The following is a 22347-nucleotide window of genomic DNA, read 5'->3' as shown; positions in this document are numbered from 1 at the left end:
CGTTCCTCTCTAGATCCTTCATATAGTTGGGTTTAGATTTTAGTATTGAACTTAAATCAGTATTGAAATCCATATCTACATTTGCACAGAACCGTTCTGTAAGAAGAATGAGAATGACAAATAAGAAAGTATATTTTTCATGCACCTCTGTTTTAGAAATTGACTTTATTTTCGTCCAGCTGTAAACAAACAAAATTGCATAATGGTTTAGAACTAGGAAATGATGGGGCAGCATTTTTGATCAGACAGTGAGTATCCATTAAGTAGTTTATAATATAAAATTCAAGAATACGAAAAAGTTTTGTTGTGAAAATTCAAATATATACTTCTTCATGTATTCATGTACACCTGAGTCTTCCAATAGTTTTCTAAGTTAGATGTAAATTAAACAAAGTATTTGAAGATAAAATAGTTCTGTGAAAATAGTTCTGTGTTCATTCTTAGCTGCATAAAGCAAGAACTCCCTAGTGTCAGATAAAGCTGAAAAGAGATGCCTCAGTGCCATACCACAGACAGTGGTTGAAATGTTTTATTGATGGAGTGCTACTTTAGCTTGCACATGGAATTCATTTTAATTCAAGTATAAATACTGCACTTCTGGCCAGACTTGGGAGATTTTTTGGCATTCTTGTTGTTCATGTAGGCAAGTGTTCATGACACATGCAAGGTACGAGAAAATAAATTTATGACTGTGTTATTCAAGTATCTACAAGCATATTTATATAGAAGCACAAATTTCAAAGAGCTTGTGTTGTTTACTCATCTGAAAAAATTAATAAAATGTCTTAAAGAATAGTTGATCGAGATACCAAGAAAATGCAGTAATTTGTGGATGCAATGATTTTTCGAATGTCTGCTTAAGTTAATGGGAATCACAATTCAGCAAGACTCTATAAAAGATCAATTTGCAAACAAGAAACCCCCATAAAACCTGAAAGATACCTAGTTTTTATATAATATAGATTGTCATTAAATGTTAAAAAGTCAGTTGTCATTTGTATAAAGCAAACTTGCAGGATCCTGTAAGTTGTGCCTGTAGACTCTGTACTTGTATTTTTCTTCCTGGAGAGAAAATTCCAGTGCTGGGGAAATTCCCTTCTGACTTTTTGCCCTTCTCCACTCCCTTTCCTTTCTGGTAAAGAGTATCCATTTTGGAATTGTTCCGCTGGGAAGCAGCTGCTTCTGTGGTCTGGCTCCTTGTCCTACCTTTAAGCTTCCCAGAGCTGTGAGGCAGGAGGTGGAGCATGTGTGTTCCTGCCATGCCTCCCCATTGACTTAACAATGTGAACAAAATAGATCAGTGAGCTTGGTGATGGCCTTGTGTTAGGCATCCTTTGAGGCCAGAGTAGATAAAAAGGGGAATGAGGTGCTCTGTTGATGTTTGTAACAACGAGACTCACCCAGCCTGCTTCAGATTTGACATTATTTATTAAATTGGTACATCTGAAGAATTGGATTTTTAGAGGAAGGACTACATTTTACAGCTGAAAAATTTTAGGAGTAGGACAAAGGGGACATCTTTTTCAATTATCCTTTTACTAGAAACAGGGAGCATCAGGTAAAATGCAGAATCTTCTTTATGGCAGATCTGTTCACTGAAAAAAAAAAAAAAGAGAAAATGATGAGAGCTGGCCTTTGTGCTTTGTGCTGCCCACAGTTGAGCACTGACTAATGCCAGTTTTATGATAAAACTGAGATGTTAGTAGGTGAATTGGGGTGGTGACTGTGCCAGGAATAATGCCAATATCCAGAATAAATATTTAATGTCTAAAGCCCTTGTGCTTTTTGACTTTGGTTCCCTGTAAGGGTGAGATTCAGATGTACACCTATGCCAGGATGAGGATGAATAGAGTTCTGCAGGACCATGTCAGTTACAGAATTCATCCTTTAGTTTCTTATGTGGAAAGTCATTCTACTTTTGGCTATAATCCAGGATTATGCTGGTGAAACCAGTCAAATCTCACACTTCATGTAATATATTCTTTAGTTTCATATCTGTTTGGAAGTACTCCAGTGCAAAAGACTTTGTTCCCAGAACAGCATTGTGTTTCTTTCTACTTTGGAATCATAAATGGACAAATCTTCTGTCTCTCCCCAGCTGCTTGTGCCCTGTGCCAGGCCCAAGAGCTGGACAAAGGCTATGGCACTGCACAGGAGCCAGGGAGGATGTTGCCTGAGAATGGCATTGAGCAGCAGCTCCCAGGTGCTGGTGTGCAAATGAGAATGGTGTGGTTTAGCAGCTGATGTATACAGCAACTGTTTTTTAAGACCCAGTTATAAATTTATGGCACTTGTGAAGCCATTGATGTGTCTTGTAGATTTTTCTCAAAATTTACAGCAATAGAGGACAGACGGTATTTTTCAACTGCATCATGAAAAAGTGTAGCTCTTTTAAGTTATAATGGTATTGGAAACATTCCATATTATTAAGATTATACTAGTGCTCATTATAAAAATTTGAATCAGTTTCATGAGCCTTGTATTAAGAAATCAATTGCATTTTGGGATTAGCAGAAAAGTAATTCTATTTTATTCTAATGTGCAGGACCTCAGAAAAAGACATGAGGATCCCACCCTAAGGAATACAATGGGTCTTCAGATACTAATTGTTTAATGTGAAAAGTCTAAAATCTCTGTTTATGGATGTTGCAATGGTCTTGAAATCAGGCCCTATGTGTATGATGGATACAAATGTTAGGATCTAGTTACAAGAGTAAAAGTCCCAAATCTGTGTAAGACATATATTGTACATAAAAGCTTTTTCTACAATCTGTGGACAAGAGTGAAATGGTTATTTTTATAATATCTTATTGGCAAGCCTTGCACAAGATTATGTTTTAGCTAGTAAATGCATAATAAGCATATGTAAATGCATGTAAAATATTTTTGTTACATGTGGTAACTTTGTGTAAGGCCCTTTTTCAGGACTGACCACCTTGACCAACTCACCTCATTAGTAAAATGTCTAACAGCAACTCTTTTCCCTTCCTTATAAAAGAATATGGTGTCTGAAGGAGGTTTTCAACTAGATCAAAAGGTAAAGATGAAAAATAAACTTTGCTTTAGTGTGGCTAAGACTGTATTTTTCAGAAGATACCAAATGTATGTGACATAATCATGTGCCACCTGCTAGTGTTTCATGGCATATGTTTGGCTCACCCATCAACCTTGGCAAACCTGTCAGCCTTCATATCACTCTCTTCTCTGCTGTTCATGAACATCTCTTGCTCCCGTCTTCCAGTATTAGCCAAGATTTTATCTTAAAATTCAGTAAGGAATGTGATTACTGGGAAAAAAAGGAAATAAAAATATGTGAAAAATTCAATTTATAGTTATGTATTTTCTAACAACCTTGATAGTGCTGATCATGAAAACGAAATATTTTTATGATAACTTTACTGGGTAGGAAATATTTGGCAAATGGTGAACTCTCAAATTATTATTATAATTGGCAACTTTGAAGCACTGGAATAGCTCCCTGTTCAAAATACCATACAATCATTCTTCATCCCAAGAGACATATAAAATTCATAACAACCGGTTGAATTTTGACCATTAACACCAATACCAACTCTGATGAATTTCTGTGTAGTGAAGGTTTAATTAATGTTCACAGGGTCACACATTCCTTAGAGTTTCGTAACTGATGAGATGAAAGACAATCTAGAAAAAAAGAAAAAAAAGTAAACAAAATTCAGTAAAAATGAGGAAAGAAGAAATGGTAGATGACAAATAAAGGACTGAGGAAAAGAATGTAAAAAAACTTAAGTGTGATTCTCCTCTTTCTGCAGGGTTGTATTCTATGATGAAAGCAGGTAATGAAATTAATGAGCTATGGCTTTGACACCATAACTGTAGTACCTCTAAAATAATAGTAAATTGCCACAATTGTCTCAATCTGACTTCAGGTTTTATATTCATGAAGTAGATAATCAAATTGTTATGTTTCCTAAATAATTAGAATGTGATTGTGTCTGAAAGGTAGCAAGAATTTTAAGTAGTGAGAACAACATTCTGTGTTGTTTTTAAGTGTTCCACATTGCTCTAGGCTCAATTGAATCACAGCTCACTCTACACACTTATTCCAGAAGCACGCCTGTGCTTCAGCCATGTCTTCACCCATATTTGCTTTTCCTATGCTCTCAGCCCCATTTCTAAGTTTATTTCTCCAGAGAACACCTGTCTCTTAGTTTTTCATAAACTATTGCTATAATTTTGTTTTCCTTGCAAATTTTTTTTGGCTAGTTTCAAATGACACTGCCTCTTCTGTCTGTTCAGTGCTTCTGAAGCTTCAACAGTGTGCAGGCTCTCCAGCAGTCTGCAGAGGCAGCAGTCCTTCCTAGTTCAACCTCATTAACTTTTCTCCTCAGATTCACATCCACTGGTTTCCTAAATTAGTTGGATACCTAAAATTAAAATGGCTTTAATAGCATTAAGGCTTTTATCCTCTTTCTGAGCCAAGTTGTAGGCAAAGTCAGAATTACTTAGGCAGGTCTGACACTGTCACACAAGATCAGTAGCACATCTGTGTTATGGACAGTAAATGTTTCATCTCCAAGTCTCCAGTCAGGGGTTACAATATTATTACATTACTGTTAACAGTAGTGCTGTTTGTGTAGGGTTTTTTATTTTTAAATTTAATCCTAGACCCTTTTCCTTTCTCATTCAATCCTATTTGCTTCTTATTTCTACATGTTCTTTTAAAACACATATATGCTTTATTTTCCTCAGAAATTTTCCTTACAAAATTGTCCAGATGCATCTGGGGAAGAAATACTCTCCTAAACTGAAAATTTCACAATGGAGTAGAAGATAAACTTGCACTGTTAAGATATTATATATTATCTTGGCCAGGTTTTCTGTGGTTTTGGGGTCACCATTTTACTTCTTTCCAAGTTTGAGGTTTAAGAAGTTACTAGGAAAATATTCTGTTATTCCCAGTCCAAGGAAGTAAAAGTTCATATGTTTGCACATGAACTGTTAGACTCTTGCCTCTCTATAATAGAATCCAGTTTCTGTGAATCAGAAAAGGAAAGCTAACAGAATGGATACATGTCTTGGAGGAGTTTCCAAGAGGGAATCAATGCTTGCCTAACAAAACCTCCTGGTTCACGCAGAAAGTAATAGACATTCTTTTGTTTGGAAACTAATTTCTTTTCAATTTCATAAAATATGATAATTTAAACTCACTGTATCTGGGTCATAACATATATGTAACTTCTGCCACTGTGTAGGGTCAGGGTCGAGGTATTAATCTGCAACTAAAACAGTGCAGCTTCTGTGCATTGTTGTAGTCCAGTGTGAATGTTTTGAAATGTTGTGATGCCTGTGATTTTCCACTGGCTTTACTTATATTAATCTGTAAGGTTTACATACTGCCAGGCTGGAGCTAAAGAATGCCAGAAGATTCAGGAAGTGGGTCAGGGAATTATTCCATAACTCAGTTATACTTGTCCATAACTCATGTCTTAACAAGTTGCAGCTTGTATGTTTTATAAACTAAGATGAAAAATTGGAACTAGTATTTAAACCATTACAAAACTCAGCATGTTTAGAGATTTCACTAGCATAGAAAAATTGCTTTACTCAAACATATTATGTATTTTATACTGCAGTACTCAGTCTTCCATTATGCTTTATCAAAATTTATTTAGATGTTAAAGTATTTTCTAGCAGAAAATTACAAAATTTTCTCTGTGATTTAAGAGAGTAAAGTTCAACAGAAAATAAAAAAGTCACAAACTTTTAAACTAAGAATTCTGTTTCATTCTTAACTGTTTGCTTTGGATTTCTTGTTTTATAAAAATGACAATGTTGCTTTGGGTTGGGATTCCAATTAAATAATGTTTTTTTCCTACAAGTTTTTTTGTTCCATAAATGAATTTTAATTTTAAAAGTCTGGTATAACAGTAATTTGAGTGACTATTTTTGGGCTATCACATTATGCTATTTTGTTTGTTCAGTATTTTTTAAAAATATATTGACTTGGTATGTTTGGTCTTAATTTTGTCAAGTCTATTGTAATTGCCATTCAGATTATATATACTCATAATCAAAACTGGGGTATTATACAGAAAATTACAAAACTGCCCACAAACAGCATTTTTTTTCCCTGTTACTCAGCCATAGGCTTGTTATCACAAAGATGCACAGTTAACTACCTGTCTAGGATTTACTTAATACAATAGAGAAAATATACTTTTACCCTGGCAAAATAAATTTCATCCATTGGTCTAAACAGTAAAAAAACCCTGTCTTTGACATTGCCATACAGAATAAAACAATATTTCATTTTCTAGTAGCGTTCAGTCAGGTTCACTCTAAATCCTAAACCAAATTAAATAAATTTATAAAACATCCTTCAAATAGGTGATGTATTTATGGAGATATTTATGAGCCAAAAACTGTACAATTTTAATTTTACTTAATTTTGCTTTCTCTTGGGAAACTGCACTGTAACTTGATTGTAATGTTTATGTATTTCCATTCACATATTTCTGTTTTGCTACAAATTGGGCAACACATTTGGAATAATATTCTTTATAATCCTGTTCATACTTTTATTACTTGTACTCCTATAATGCCTTTAGGTTTCAGTTGAAAGGGTTGAGTCTAGAGTAAATTTTGTATCTTTCTTTCCTAGACTGCTGAACTGACATAATCAATTCAAAAATGAAAGCTTTGGAATGATTTAATTGGGATTGGACATGTGCTATTGAAACTTAAGCCTGTATATTTTATTATCTGTATCTAAGATCATATTATCTATTATGGGTTAATTATTTTTTTTGAAGAAAAGAAGCAAATATCAAAAAACATTTATTATTTATGAAATTGCTTGATAGCAAATAACAGATAGTAGGACTAGACAGAATGTAGGAAGTCATTGGCTCCATCTGCTTGCCTCCAAAACAGCACCAGTCTTTGTGTGTCTTCTGGACAAATCCTTCTCTGCCTTTTCTTTCCTGTCATGGAGATTTCATGACTGCTGTAAGCAATGTATTCAAGAAATCAAATATTTTTACTAATAAAATTGGTTTTGTTGATTCTTTGGTGGTTTTTTTTTAACCAAGCATAGATCAACCCTGATGCTGTTAAACTCCATTATTTCTTGTCTGCACCTGGAGAGCAGATGATTGGCATTGAAGGTGTTCTTTAAACTACCTTCCTATTGTCTTTTTCAGAATAAGCAGTTCCAGTTCTTTCAGTTTTTTCTGTGGAGATCATAATTTTGAGATTTTGACATCCTCTGTTTTTTATCAACTTTCCCAGAACCTTTTTTGAACTAGAATACCTAGAATGAATGTAGCAGTTAAATTTGAGCAGTGCCAAACCAAAGAAGGAGGATTTCTTGTATCTTACAGGTTACAAATCTGATTACAAGTCTCTCTGTAAAGTTTGCTTTTTTTGTTTGGCAGCGCTGTGATGTTGATAGATAATATCAGTGTTGTGTTCTATTGCTAACAACAGATTTCTTCCTACAGTGCTGCAAACTAATCATGGCATCAGCCAGTTCTCTCAGTACCACAGGGCAGAGTCCATTGAGCTCATCTCGTGTGAAAACATCTGTTATCTCAGTACTTACTGACTAGTTACATCCTTAGCATTGCCAGAGTGTTCACTATGCTGTCAGAGATATTAAGTAACCATTAGCAGAATATGGTAAAGGTTAATGCATAAAAACACCCATGAATGCTTTTGCTGTCCTGGTTCCATTTGTTGAAAGGTTGCTGTTGACTAACAGGGTTTTTCCTCTTGATTATACAGAAGTTAAACAAAATGATGGTTTGAACTTGTGTGTTCCTTGGTAACTGTACTTGGGTTGTGTCCGTGTTTGCCTGTGTTTTTCTTTTATTTTCCTTCTTTTTTCATCTTTTCAGTAGTTCTGTAATTCTCAGTTGTTCTCACCTGTGAGCTTGAATATTGTAACAGAGACATTACACATTCAGTACAAGAAGATGTTTTACTGATAATGTAACAGTGGTACTGGTTTATTTTCATGCATATACATTTTATACCAATATATAGGAAGAAAGGCACATTTTAAAATAAGTCTGTGTTTAATTTCCAGCCTTAAAATTGACTGTTGATTTGCCAGTAGAATCTATTTTGCTTCCAACATATCAGATTTCAAATGGTATAACAACATGATGCAGATTTTATGTCAACTTAATGGAGAGGTAACTATTTCCATGCATGTTAAAATCTATGCTGTAACTACTACAAGACTTACTGTAATGATAACTTCAAGAAACAAAAAATAATTGTTGAAACCATCAGCAGTATTTGTTATTTTGTAGAACTGATGCTTCAGCACATATGAAAAATATTTTATTGTGGTTTTACATTAAAACACTTAGAGTGGTGTGTTCATTTTTAAAGCTGAAAAAATAAAATGCATATATTTATATATTATATACAGTTGTATTTTTTATTCAGTATAATAAAATTAAAAGTTGTTTATTTTTTAAAAACGGTCCTGAAGTGTCATATGCCAACCATTATACATGTAAGATAAGGGAATCATGGACTACTGTGTTATGTATAAATGCAGTTTCACTATAGGAGAAGAAGTCCTCAGAGGAGAGGCATCGTTTTTCAGGTTAGCAATATACTTCTTACAGTTATGTAAAATAATAAAAAAACACGTTTTCTTTTAAAACGCCTGTTGCAATTTTTTTTTATCAGACAAAGCAAAGTAAATATCAAAGTCTAATCTGTTAAAAAGCCACAGATTTCATAAAAGGACAGCTGTTAGTTTTCCTGAGCTGCAGAATATTCTCTGTAGTTTTGTAATCCTATTGTAGGGATTTTTAAAAAAATAATTAAGAATTTTTAAAGTGTGGATAAACTGATTTCTCTAGGAAAACATTTGAGAAATTGTTACATTATTTTATACTCTAGGGCATTTTTTCAAAGTAGATGAAAATATGTTATTAAAGCAAGACACATTTCATTATGCTGGAGTCAAGATGATAAATATTATTTAAAAATATAATTTTAAAAAATTGGGGGCATCTTCTTCTAGGACACTATGTTACACATGTTTAAAATTACATTTAACCACTTTTGTGGGGAAATTTCATGGTATCTGTTGTTAAAGAACTGTAGGTAAAAATTATGAAGCACTATGAACATATACTTCATTGATCGGCAGAAGTGTTTTGTCTGATGTAAACTACTGGTCTGAAACTTTCTGAAGTAGTTCTCTCACATTCTTTTTTGATGTATTTTCTCACTTGTGATTCTTTACTACATTTATAACAACTTGAAGGGCATGTTAAATTTAAATTCCTTTTGTACTGTGTCTGTCATACTGTTTCTATTTACATTTAAGAAATATGCTTCAAAAGTTCTGGTTTTGTTATATCTACCTGTTTTATATTAGCAAACATTACTCAGTTTTGTAATATTCTGTGTTTCATTATGACATCCACAATTCAGCAGAACACTTTCCTCTGGGAAGGGTTGACCAAAAATCCTTTATGGATTCAAAACTCTGATTTAAAAGAGATGGGCTTGGGCAGCACAGCTCAGATCAGGATGGGAGCCAAAGCTTCCCTGGAATGCAGGAGGTGGATGCTGTAGTTTGATTTACTAGGTACTCTAAGTTGTAACTTCCACATTAGTACCAGCTGGCAATGTTCACTCCAGCTTCTGTTGCAGCTACAGCTCAGCTCTCCTAATTTCTATGCAGGTTGGTTCATCCCTGATTCTCTTGGCAGTAAACCTATATTACAGGTTTAAGAGAATCCACTGTCATATGGCATAACTTTCTGTGTTGTGTTCTTTGATTTTTTTTCTTTAAGTCTAGTTGCAGTGACTGAAATAGAGTTTATCTTAGCTTACCTTATTCAACAGAGCTTGAATGTTTAGAAAAACATTCAATCTGGTCTATTCACAGCAAGCCATGTTAGTCATTTTCTATAGTCATGAGCTATTCACTCATTTGAATCTTTATGCCATTTACAGACTTTATCAATAATTCCATTTCTTACTATGTGTTATTGAACACTATAGAGTCAAAATAGTCTAACATGTTTCTTCTTTAGTAGTAGTTTTACTAGCATGACTAGAAGTGATTGAGTTTTATATTAAATGCACTTTACATATTTGTTAATTATTTGCTTTATTTTAGGGAGGTGATCCAACAGCTACTGTAATTGCACTGTGTTCAATGAGGGATTTCAATCTGTCTGAAGAAACGTGTCAGTTGGCCATCAAAGACACTGGATGTCTTGAAGTGTTAATTAATTTACTTGATACAGAAGAAATTAAATGTCAGGTAATGAGCTTTGTCAAATAGAGCAATGAATATGCCTTTTTTATTAGAAGTTTTTTCGAGTTTCAAAGTTACAGAGTTTAAAGAAAATTGATTTCTCTTTTCTGTATTTACTTGTTTTCTTCAGATTTTTTTAGAAAGACATATATGTCTTTTATTTTCATATTCCTTCTTTTCTCCTGATTAAGTATAAAGAAAAAATTAAATAACCCATCACTTAAAATAATTTTAATGTTTTTGTAAACCTAAATAATGTTTAACTTCTGTCGTTTCCCATTATTTAGACTGGTTCATTAAAAATCCTGAAGGAAATTAGTCAAAATGTATTGATCAGACATGCAATTGCAGATTTTGGAGGCTTAGAGATCATGGTGAAAATATTGGACTCTCCAGATACTGATCTAAAATGTTTAGCAGCTGAAACAATTGCCAATGTTGCTAGATTTAAACAAGCACGAAAGACAGTAAGGCAACATGGAGGAATCAAGAAATTGGTAAGCAGATATTAAAATTTGTACCGTTGTCATATGTGTATTTTTGTTGGAAAAAATATATCGTGTTCTTAGCATGACCAATTGTAGTGTTTACCATCATTAGAAAGCAGCATGATGTCAAAGTTTCTTGTAGATATTAAGAAATTGGTATTTTTTTAGGTTGAGCTGTTGGAATCTATTTCAGTGGGATCATCATACCAAGCCAAAGACAGTGAAACAGCACGCTGTGCAGCTTTGGCACTCTGGAGCTGCAGCAAAAGCACCAAAAACAAGAAAGCAATCCGTAAAGCTGGTGGCATTCCATTACTAGCTAGATGGCTCAAATGCTCACACGCAAACATCTTAATCCCAATAGTGGGGACACTACAAGAATGCGCCTCAGAGGTGAGTAAACACATATAGCTAAGTTATTTCTAAGCATTAAAGAAATTTGCCACTAAAAGGAAATATTACATTCTACAGTCATGTAATCAGGTTTTGAGAAGGTCACAACTTGGATTGAAGGAAAAACCACATATTTTTTATTTAAAAGGCTAGGAGTAATACGTGAAAGAAAAAAAAAGTCAACTGAAAGCCTTAATCACTTTCTTTTTTCTTATTTTTTTTCTCATACTTTACAGATTTGGCAAACTAGGTGCTGTGTTCTGGTTATGCAATGCATTTAAATTCTACAAAACTAACCTGCAGGTGTGGCCAAGAAGATCCAAGGCAGTGCAGATCCAGGGCAGAATGGTTTACAGTGTCCTTGTGTATTGGGTCTGATCCATTGCAAATAGAAGAAAGGAATAGATGAGATTTTTCCACAGATTTCTGTGGCACATTTTGCAACTTTGAGTGTATTCAGTTTTTAAATTTGAATACAAATATTTTTTACCATGGCCATGTAAGGGATTGCACTAGTGGGACAGTTCTGTTTAATATCTTTATGCATGACCTGGTTGAGGGGATTGTGAGCACCCTCTACACACTCAGTGTTTGCAGACACACCAAGGGTAGGAGTGTCAATCTGCTGGAGGGCAGGAAGGCTCTGCAGAGGGGTCTGGACAGGCTGGATCCATGTGCCAAGGCCACTGGTACGAGGTTCAACAAGGCTGAGTGACAGGTCCTGCCCTTGGGTCACAGCAACCCCTGCTGTGCTACTGGCTGGGGAAGGAGTGGCTGGAAAACTGCATGGTAGGACATGACCTGGAGGGCTGAACATGAGCCAGCATGTGCCCTGGTGGCCAAGAAGGCCAATGGCATCCTGGCCTGTATAGTGTGGCCAGCAGGACCAGGACAGTGATCATCCTCCCGTGCTAGGCGCTGCACAAATCCTGTGTTCAGTTCCAGGTCTCTCAATTCAGGAAGATCATTGAGGTGCTGGAGTGTGTCCAGAGAAGGGCAATGGACTTGGGGAAGGGTCTGGAGCACAAGGCTGCTGAGGAGCAGCTGAGGGAGCTGGGGGAGTTTAGCCTGGAGAGAAGGAGGCTCAGAGGCGACCTGATCACTCGCTCCAGCTACCTGAAAGAAAGTTGGAGCCAGGTGGGGTTGTTCTCTTCTCCCAGGTAACAAGCAATAGCATCTGAGGAAATTGCCTCAGGTTGAATCAGAGGAGGTTTAGATTGAATATTAGGAAAAAAATTCTTCACCAAAAGAGTTGTCAAGTACTGGAACAGACTGCCCAGGGAATGGTTGAGTCACCATCCCTGGAGTTATTTAAGAGATGTGCAGATGTGGCACTTAGGGAAGTAGTTTAGTGGTGGACTTGGCAGTGCTGGGATAATGGTTGGACTCAATGATCTTAAAGGTCTTTTCCAACCTAGATGATTCTGTTTGTTTATGATTCTGTATCTTCATTTGAACTTGAGGTGTATTGCATTTCAGAGAAAAAAAATGCACATTTTGTCTTGGTGAATTTGAGGCACAAAACCCATAATTTTTAAAGAGATTTTATGTTATTAAACACTTTGTCTATTAAAAATTAGCTTCTTGAATTACACAAATTAATGCATGTTCCATGGGACACAAACCTGGCAGGTTTTAGGTTCAGTAAGTATGTATTGAGAAGGTGTTATTTTTTAGGGTTTCTTGTATGGCTTAATTTGGAAGGAACACTAAATGCATTTCTTACACAGATGTTTCCCCCACTTAAAAAATTATCCCCTGTTACAGTGCCTGTGGGTTAAAATTTGGATGACGATTTCACTAAAAAATGTTAATTCTAAGAACATGTTTTTCTAACCTTGTTTTAGGAATAGATCTGTTTTGGCTGCTGGTTCTCGATGAAGTGAGTGGGTACTTATTGATCCCATTCTGAAGCATCTTTTGCTTTCTTGGGTCTGAGCAGGGAGTCTGGACACCTTTCAGAATATTCTGCATTCTTCATAAGCCAAGTGCCTACAGGATAGGCAGTGCAGTACCTCATTTTACAGGTGATTTGAAGAGCACTGCAGAGAATGTCTGTATTTGCTCACCTCTGAGATCATCAGTAGTATTTTCAAGGCAATGATGACTTGTGCTTACATAAAGTACAAGGCTTCTCAATATCAAACCCTATAATTGTAGCATTGTATTATTATTGTGACCTATTAACTCTTAATATGCAGGATTTAAAAGATGCAGTTTATCTTTTTAGCCAAGTTACAGACTTGCAATAAGAACAGAAGGCATGATTGAGAACCTAGTGAAAAATCTGAGTAGTGAACACGAGGAGCTCCAGATGCATTGTGCAAGTGCCATATTTAAGGTAATTTTATTATAATCAGTAGATCAGAACCAGGATTAGCCCTTTGTTTTCATGTCATTGTCAGTTTTAAATTTTCTTAATTTCACTATTTCTCTAATGTGTAAAAAAATATAGAAATGTTGGGAATATTTTAGCTCCGTATTTAATATTATAATTAGGTTCCTACTTGCTCTCCTTGTGTACAAGCTCTAAGTTGTACCGGTAACCAGTGGAGAGGCATATTGTGCATAGAGTTGCTTTGGTTTTTTTTTTTTTTTGTTTGCCCCTAAAGTGGACAATGTGACAGTATAAGCACTACTGCATATACAGGAGCAGTTTACTGTCACTCTCTCAGTGAGTTGTTTGCATATTCAGATACTTGAATAAAACATTTACATTTTCTTCTCTATTAGCTTTTACTAGTTACAGTGTAATACAGCTAGCTTTTGAAGACATAATCTTACATACTTTTACATAATATTTATGTTTAATACGTATATTTTTTTATAGTGTGCAGAAGATGAAGAAACACGTGACCTGGTTAGAAAACATGAAGGTCTACAACCACTATCTGTTCTGCTTGATAACACTGAAAACAAACAACTTTTGGCAGCTGTGACAGGAGCAATCTGGAAATGTGCAATCAGTAGAGAAAATGTGTTAAAGTAACAATTTAATTTTACAAGCATTTCTTACATTATCATGCTTTGATTTTATGGGCCTGTATTGTTTTCAAAACTGTTGTGTCATAATTCTTCAAAATCAGTCTTTGTAATCAGCTGGGCTTTCAACTTAGGTTTTGTAGTACTTAAAAATTGCCATCAGACCTCGTCAGGGTAGAGTGGAAACAGTGTTAAGTTCCTAGAATCTTAACAGTCAATGGAGACAAGTGGTGCCTCTAGTTAAGCTATAGGACTCTGAGTCAGGAGGTGTACTAGCACATAGTAAATATTTGACATGTGGCCATATCTGATATCCCCCCTCCTGTCTGTAGCTTACAAGCCAGAATCACTGCTGCATGGTAGAGAGAGTACTTAGTACACTTAACTTTAATGTTTTACATTAAGAGAGAGACTAAATTATGTCATTGTAGGGTAGATATCTGATACATATTAGAAATATACTAGAGTCTAGGATAATTAGCCTAGGTGCCTCTCTTCTTGAGCACAGAAGGGCCTCCGAAAAGTAGCTTAGTCTGCAGACTCAGCTTTTAAATGAGTGGAATTAACTGATGAGAGTTCTACTGTGGGTACCAGCAACCTCTCAGTACCAAGGTTCTGAGTAGTTATTTGAGAGTGTGACAGTAGGAGTTGTCACTTTCCCCCTTCCATGGAGCAGCTTAATGGTTGAGAACACTTTACCCTCTCATCTAAAATTAACGTAACAAATTCATGCACCTTACCTAAAAAAAGGAAGCTGTCTTCACTACATATGTGCTAGGTTTCCTGCTGAAATTATGCTGTTCTTTATGTAGAGCATGTAGAGAGGTTAGAAAGAGTATGAGTAAGAGGTGACATCTTCCTGCTGCCCTAATTTAGTGTACCTTGCTGGATAAGCATATATGATAGATAAATACTGGGTAAAAATTAGGAAGATTTCCAGGTTTTACATTCTGGCTTTTTACTGTCCTAAATGAGTTCCCAAACTGTTCATATACAGACCTATGGTCTTTACGTCCTCTACTGCTGTCCTACTGCTTTTTTGCATTCTTAATTGCACAGTAACCTAACTTTTCATATGGATGTATTCTTCTTTTCTGTGGACTTTGGGTTTGTGCAGAGGTATCCTGATTTTGGATCAGTCAGTGATGAGACAGACTGAATGGCTCTCTCTGTACTAGTAAACTAAACAGGGCCAAACCTTTCAGGTTTCAGGCTCTATGTTAGGATTATCCATACTGTTTAACTGCCAGCACAGTCCTTTACACAGTTTGCCAGCAAATGCTCTCCCAGACAATGCCCAGACACTCCTTGGGAACGGTGCAGGCAACAGATTGTTCCCATTAGGCAGAATGGGTGAGGCCACCCTGCATTGTGAGGATAAGAGATTTTAGCCATATGGATGCTATGTTGTGCTTCTTGTCCTCAGGGCTAGAGAATGAGCCCTAGCCTGTTTTATTTATTAGTATAGCTGTAGCCAATAATTCTGTCCAAGTGCAAACAGATTTTTGTTGGGCTACTCACATATCTTTGGCAAGTGCTTGACGCTCCACAAAGGTTACTAGCCCAGCGCAGCTCCAGCTGAATTCACGTGTTATGTAGTGCTGAGTCCGAAGCAGTAAACCCTGTCCAAACTCAAGATAGGAGGGCACTAGAGAAAAGGGAGTGAGGATAATATGAAAACACCGAAGTAGATCAGGAGGGATGAGCCTGAGTCTGGCATGAAGCTAGAACGAACAAACCCTGCTGGCTCCTGCAGGGGCACTTAATTATCTCTGAAGTGCTGCAGAGTATTTCCTGAACCTGGAGGTCACTGCTGAGATGTTGTGCTGACTCAGCCGTGAGCTGGGGCAGGTGCCAGTGCCTGTGCCTTTGCCAGTGCCTGTGCCTTTGCCAGTGCCTTTGCCAGTGCCTGTGCCTGCACCTGTGCCTGTGCCTTTGCCAGTGCGTGTGCCTGCACCTGCACCTGTGCCTTTGCCAGTGCCTGTGCCTTTGCCAGTGCCTTTGCCAGTGCGTGTGCCTGCACCTGCACCTGTGCCTTTGCCAGTGCCTTTGCCAGTGCCTGTGCCTTTGCCAGTGCCTTTGCCAGTGCCTGTACCTGTGCCTGTGCCTTTGCCAGTGTGTGTGCCTGCACCTGCACCTGTGCCTTTGCCAGTGCCTTTGCCAGTGCCTTTGCCAGTGTCTGTGCCTGCGCCTGCACCAGTGCCTGTGCCTTTGCCAGTGCCTGTGGCCTGCACCTGCACCAGTGCCTTTGCCAGTGCCTGCACCTGTGCCTGTGCCTTTGCCAGTGCCTGTGCCTTTGCCAGTGCCTTTGCCAGTGCCTGTACCTGCACCTGTGCCGGTGCCTGCGCCTGCACCAGTGCCTGTGCCTTTGCCAGTGTCTGTGCCTGCGCCTGCACCTGTGCCTGTGCCTTTGCCAGTGCCTGTGCCTTTGCCAGTGCCTGTGCCTGCACCTGTGCCTGTGCCTGTGCCGGTGCTGGTGCTAGTGCCGGTGCTGGTGCCTGTGCCTGTGCCGGTGCTGGTGCCTGTGCCTGTGCCAGTGCTGGCGCCGGTGCCTGTGCCGGTGCCTGTGCCGGTGCCTGTGCCGGTGCCTGTGCCGGTGCCGGTGCCTGTGCCGGTGCCGGTGCCTGTGCCTGTGCCGGTGCCGGTGCTTGTGCTGGTGCCTGTGCTGGTGCCTGTGCAGCCCTGGGTGCAGCTGGCGTGGGAGCGGCCGTACTGTTCCTGGACACAAGATGGCCCGAGCCAGCAGCTCTGTCTGAGAGCAGCCTGTCTGCTGCAGAGCCAGCTCACATCGTTCCATCTGTGAAGCATGAGATGCCAGCAAAAATCAGTTTTGTTTTGTTGTTTTTTAAATTTATTTGCTTAGTTTATTGCTCCTTTTTTTCATGCTGTTGATATTTACTCTTGAAAAAAAGAATTGTAGGGATATTTCCAAATTACAGTGAACAAAGAAAGGAAAATTTCTCTTTAAGCAAATGTTTGGATGATGAAAAACAAAAGTTTCTCATTTCTCAGTTACTTTAATTATTATGCTGATAATCCATCTTGGAAAGATTAGTTTTTATTGAAACATCTAGTTCTGCCATAAAAAATCTCAGAAATACTGGTATTTTTTGTATAAAAGAAAAGCCACATGAACAATTGATTCCTGGAAAATAGTTTTTGTAGCTCAAGTAGACATTCCCAGAAGCTAGGGGCTGGGAGGAAAGCACAAATGAGAACTCGGTACCCTCAGAGAAATTTTCTCTGATAGTTAGATTATATACAAGTTAGATCTAGCTTGATATACCACGTGGAACTGTCAGGGTGTATCAGAAAATATATAAAAGGAAGATGCGTTATTTGTTAAGTGTTAAGAATCCTCTAAGTTTTGAACATTAAAAAAAAAACCTAAACAAGTATTCCAGCAGTGAGGAAAAAATCCTGTTCTGAAAGACAAACTTTTGAGGTTTAGCACACATCTCTTTGTAGGATAGGACTGTCAAGATTTTAAAAAATGTATTTTTGATTCTCAGTATCAAAAGTTCTATGAAGAATGGGGAAAGTATTAATAGAAGAGTCAAGTAAAATTTCTATTAACTTATTTCTTAATTACAAGTTGGAATCTAACATTGTGCTATGGAACTGTGCTAGAACTATGGTTCTGACCTCAGGAAAATGCAGTGTATTAGGCCTGAACTAAATATAGAACTGTTCAGTGTAAACTCTCTAAAGGCTCATATGTAGTGGAAAGTAAGGGCTATCCTTTGGTTCAGAGAGGTGGAAGAGGGTCGGGTACGATACTACTCTAGCTGTTGTTAACATAGCAGGGAAAAGTGCTGCAAGTAAGGATAGCACATTAATTGCCAGTCTTCTGGTTTGTTTTCAGCTGTTTGTAGGTGTTGCATCTGCATGTCAAGTTTAAAAAAACCCTCCAACTACTCAGGAGGTTCTTAGCTAAATTGTAGAAATGTAGTTAGAAAGGTAAAGTAAGAAATAGGCTATGTGTCACACTTAGAATAATTGATTGGAATGGCTTACCTGTATTGGGATCTCTTCAACAAGATGATTTACGTACAGAAATTAAAACTTGTACTTCTATTATAATAATACTTTAATTATAAAGTTAAGCTTATATTGGTAACATACTGAAAATACCAACTTTGGATTTATTGCTGTCTTTTAGATTTCAGGAATATAAAACTGTAGAAACTTTGGTAACACTGCTTACTAATCAGCCTGAAGAGGTCCTTATAAATGTCATTGGAGCACTGGGAGAATGTTGCCAAGAGGAAGAAAATCGAGGCACCATCCGCAGATGTGGTGGAATTGCACCTATAGTGAAGTTACTGACTGCAACTAATCAGGCTCTGCTTGTGAATGTCAACAAAGCAGTGGGAGGTTGTGCAATGGACCCTGAAAATATGTCGTAAGTTATTAATATTCACAGCATTTTAAATATTGAAAAACAGTTCAGTTATTCTGGTGCAAATACAGTCAATTCTCATCTGATTTAAAATATTTTTTGCTTCTTGCTTTTTACAGAACTCTGTGGGTTACTTACATCATACTGTAAATTTTCTATAGATAAAAAAATTATTAAGGAAATATATAGAATGTAAAGCTTTTGCATTTTGAGAAAAATCAAATAAACCTTTAATAAATTGATTTTTGTTTAAGTTGAAATTCAAAGTTACAAACCACCATTTTAAACTGCTGCATGATAGGTCCATGTTTTGCCCTCTCTTTTTACTCCTGTTCTTAAGTCATTAAAAATAGCCTAGATTAGAGAAAGTTATTCTAAAAGGAAACGTCCATATTTACTGTCATGAAAATAAACTTAATTTGTTGGTAGTAGAGTATTACTTGTATGTCTCTTTTGTCCCTCTCCATCATTCCTTTTGTGAACTCAGACAGTTTTGGACCCTTTGCTCCCCTCTTATTCTTTGCAAAATCAAAGGAAAAGACAGTCTTTGATTTTGCGATATAGATTTGTACAAATTACGAAGATCATTGAGTTTTGTGATGAAGCGTTTCAGTTAAATGTTGAGGTCGGCATTTGCTGCACTTACTGTTCTCTTACAAGAATATTTACTTCAAGATTCTCAGCATATTTCCCTCCTTATACATAAAGGGGGTCAGAAAGAGAGTTTTATTAAGCTCCTCCTGTTCTGATTTGCATAATTCACTTGATATTCATATAGCAGTGCAGGGAATTCTTTTCCTGAATAAGGCTTTTGTTTTCATGCTTTGGCTGTCACCCAGTGGCAAAAGGCTGGATGGTACACAACCGTAAACATGGGTTGTATGAGCAGTTAGCCATGTAGCATCAAAGTATAAATAAATGAAATCATTTTAATGACATTTCTCACTAAAAAACAGCCTTTAGCATAATATATTAACCTAAGAGAATTAGCATTGCAAATACTGAGAAATTGAAATGCCAATAAACATAAACTGATATTTATAAAACCTCAGACATACTCCAGTACTCAGAACTGTCACTTGCAGTATCCAGTACGGACAGCTTCATACTGGAATGTGTTCAGTATAAGCATAAAAAAATGCAAGTTGCTGCTGAAAGTTGTGATAGAACAAAGTCTGTCTTGTCTTTGAGAAGAGGCACAGGTTTGGGACAAAATTTATATTATAGAGTTTGTAAAGAGTGAACAAAGGAATCAAATATTGAATTTGGTTCATATAAAACATTCTCTGTTGAATTTCTTAACTTTAGAAGTGTTTCTAAAAGTATTTCAAAACATTAGCAAGTAAGCAAGATCTTAAATAAGTGTGACTATTCTTTTTGGTACTACAAAAAAAGTTACACAAAAATTATTAGCATGATTGTGCCATGTACCTGATGTATTGTGCTAGCTGTGCTTGTAGTACTAGAAGAGATAATGCTACTATATTTTTACCAAAGCATGATTCATCCAAGTGTGAATAAATTCAGTGAAATTTTAAAAACTAATGCCTAGTTAAAACATTGACAGCAGTGTAACTGCTCATATTTCTAAATTATTTCCTTAATTGAGTGCTCTGCCTCTCACAGGGCACTTACAAGCAACCACCCCTCCCACCACTGACCCCCACCTCTCTCAAAAAAAAAAAAAAAAAAAACAAGAAAAAGAAAAAGAAGTATGTCCATTCCTCTCCCTTCTCCTCCTCTCAGACCAGTACAGAAGAAGTTGAAATTGGATCTCCTCATCCAAAGTGCTCTCCTTTTGGGGAAGAGCAAGTCACCAAAGACATGAAATACACACACACACAGAGTCTGTAGTATGACTCTTTTTTGTTTACAAAATTGGGGCCTAAAACAATAAATAGCCTTGTTAGAAACTACTGTGGAGGTCAGTCTCTTTCTGTAAATATTTTCTGAAATTCTTAATCAAAAAGACACATCTTAACAAGGGTGTGGAAATGTGCCAAGATTACCTTCTAGAAAGAAGCAAAGCAAAGCCACTTGTAGCCTGTAAGTATATGCAGGTCATGAGAATTTTCTGTTGCAGCACGTTGATGCTTAGGTGTTCATGCTCTTTCAGATTCATGTAGCTGGATCTCTATTACATTTCTTATTTCATAGTCACTTATTTCTCAGAATGGTTTAGCAGGTTCTAGGTAATCAGTTCTGCTCTACTGCCTTTTTCCTACCAAATTTGGCTGGCAGGTCTTGAGGCTTGGGTCCTTTTTGTCATATGGTGCAGACAGGTTCTATTTACAGTGTAACTTTTTTTAGTTTGGCATTATAGGAACTTTTAAAATTATGATATATTCTGCTGGATTCTGCTATCATTGACTTTCATATGTAGAAAAATTTAAGCCCTCATAAGAATTGAGAATTTTCAGATATATTCTTATATTTCATTAACTGCAAGTGTATTTTATAAAGTGTGGCTTAGAGATTAAACATTCAATTTAGAAGTCTTCTACTTTGAATGTGCTTATCCTTGCAGCAGTAGGTATGTGAAAACCATACAGACCAAGAGTGGAGCTCACATAATTTCTGTAAATGATTCAGATATATAAGGAAGAGGTTGTGATTAGTATAAGAAATAAAACATCATTATGGACTAGAAAAAGCTGAGAATATTCTATGAAGCAGTGCAGTTAAATTCTGAGGGAAATACTGTGCAGTTATCTTATGTTGCATGGAAGAAGCTTACACTGACAAAGAGAGACTAATAGATAGGCATAGGTGAATCTACATCTTCTATATATCTTTTACATATTTTATTTCTGCCATGTTTCTTAGTTCACACTGTGGCTCTTAAATCTGCTGAAAGGTGGGTACACTAGTGTTACTTTTCTGCACCAAGCCTTTACTTCAGGGCAACTTGAAGGAATTATGTGATTCTTACTGACTCTATTGAGCTATTTAAAATAAAAAAAAAGTAGCCAGCTTCTCTCACAGCCAAAAATGAGTTGACTTATCTAAAAAACTCAACATAATTATGTGACTGAACTTCTTACGTTTATGTAGACAGCATGAAGCTGTTCTCCATACTTGGTCTGCTGTACCACCACTGACAGAGATGTTGCTGTTTATTTTTTTGATGTATATTTACCTTTTTGAGGAACTTTTTATATGTTACTTTCTTTAACTAAAAACAAAGGACTAGTGCTTATTCTTTAACTGACATTAGATTTTCATTTGCCCTTTCCATTTGAAAACCATAGACTGCATCACTGGCATTCAAAACTGAGGGCTTAGAATCTTATAAACTAAAATGTACAATTATTTTAGCCAAGCAGATGGAGTTTGAGTTATTGGTATATGATACTATTTGTCAAAGCAGTCAGCAGCAGCCAGTGAAAGTTTTAAGAAAAATGCTAAATTGTGGTTTCAAAAAAGATGAGATTACATTCTGACAGAATTAAACCCTGTAATCTTACCAGTGAGCACAATACAGAGTCAGTATAACTTTGTTTATTTACATTTGTATTTGTGGTCTAAATTGGCAGGCAATTAAACTGGAATTCTCAAAGTTCTGGTAAGTAACATTTTAGCAGAGAAAGATGGTAGATATGACAAACAGATGTCTAGGCTGTGTGTACGCGTGTGTGTTTAAGCAATTCATGTTGACATTTCTACTGAAAATGCTCAATATTAAGTTTTAACTTGAAAGAGAGATACTATTTCAGATTAACAGTTTTGCTAATTTCAGATATATTTAAAAAAGCAAAGTAAATTTCTAGAATTGTAAGCCACATCTTGCTCATAATGAAATA

The 22347-nt window shown here is 36.6% G+C and overlaps 1 protein-coding gene across 2 annotated transcripts in view; it reads left to right on the top strand.

The window, feature by feature from the left end:
• ODAD2 (outer dynein arm docking complex subunit 2) overlaps positions 1–22347 on the top strand; it is a 74870-nt gene that overhangs the window by 14771 nt on the left and 37752 nt on the right. For both annotated transcript variants that reach the window (XM_068172371.1, XM_068172361.1), the window contains exons 10-15: positions 10139–10285; positions 10567–10776; positions 10936–11160; positions 13391–13501; positions 13991–14145; positions 18305–18547. In XM_068172371.1, the coding sequence (XP_068028472.1) occupies positions 10139–10285; positions 10567–10776; positions 10936–11160; positions 13391–13501; positions 13991–14145; positions 18305–18547 (1091 nt within the window). The remainder of the gene's footprint in view (positions 1–10138; positions 10286–10566; positions 10777–10935; positions 11161–13390; positions 13502–13990; positions 14146–18304; positions 18548–22347) is intronic.

This window comes from Anomalospiza imberbis, chromosome 1 (genome assembly GCF_031753505.1).
Source record: "Anomalospiza imberbis isolate Cuckoo-Finch-1a 21T00152 chromosome 1, ASM3175350v1, whole genome shotgun sequence".
Taxonomy (NCBI): Eukaryota; Metazoa; Chordata; class Aves; order Passeriformes; family Viduidae; genus Anomalospiza; species Anomalospiza imberbis.
The sequence above is the reverse complement of the archived record's forward strand: the minus strand, read 5'-3'. Positions and strand labels throughout refer to the sequence as shown.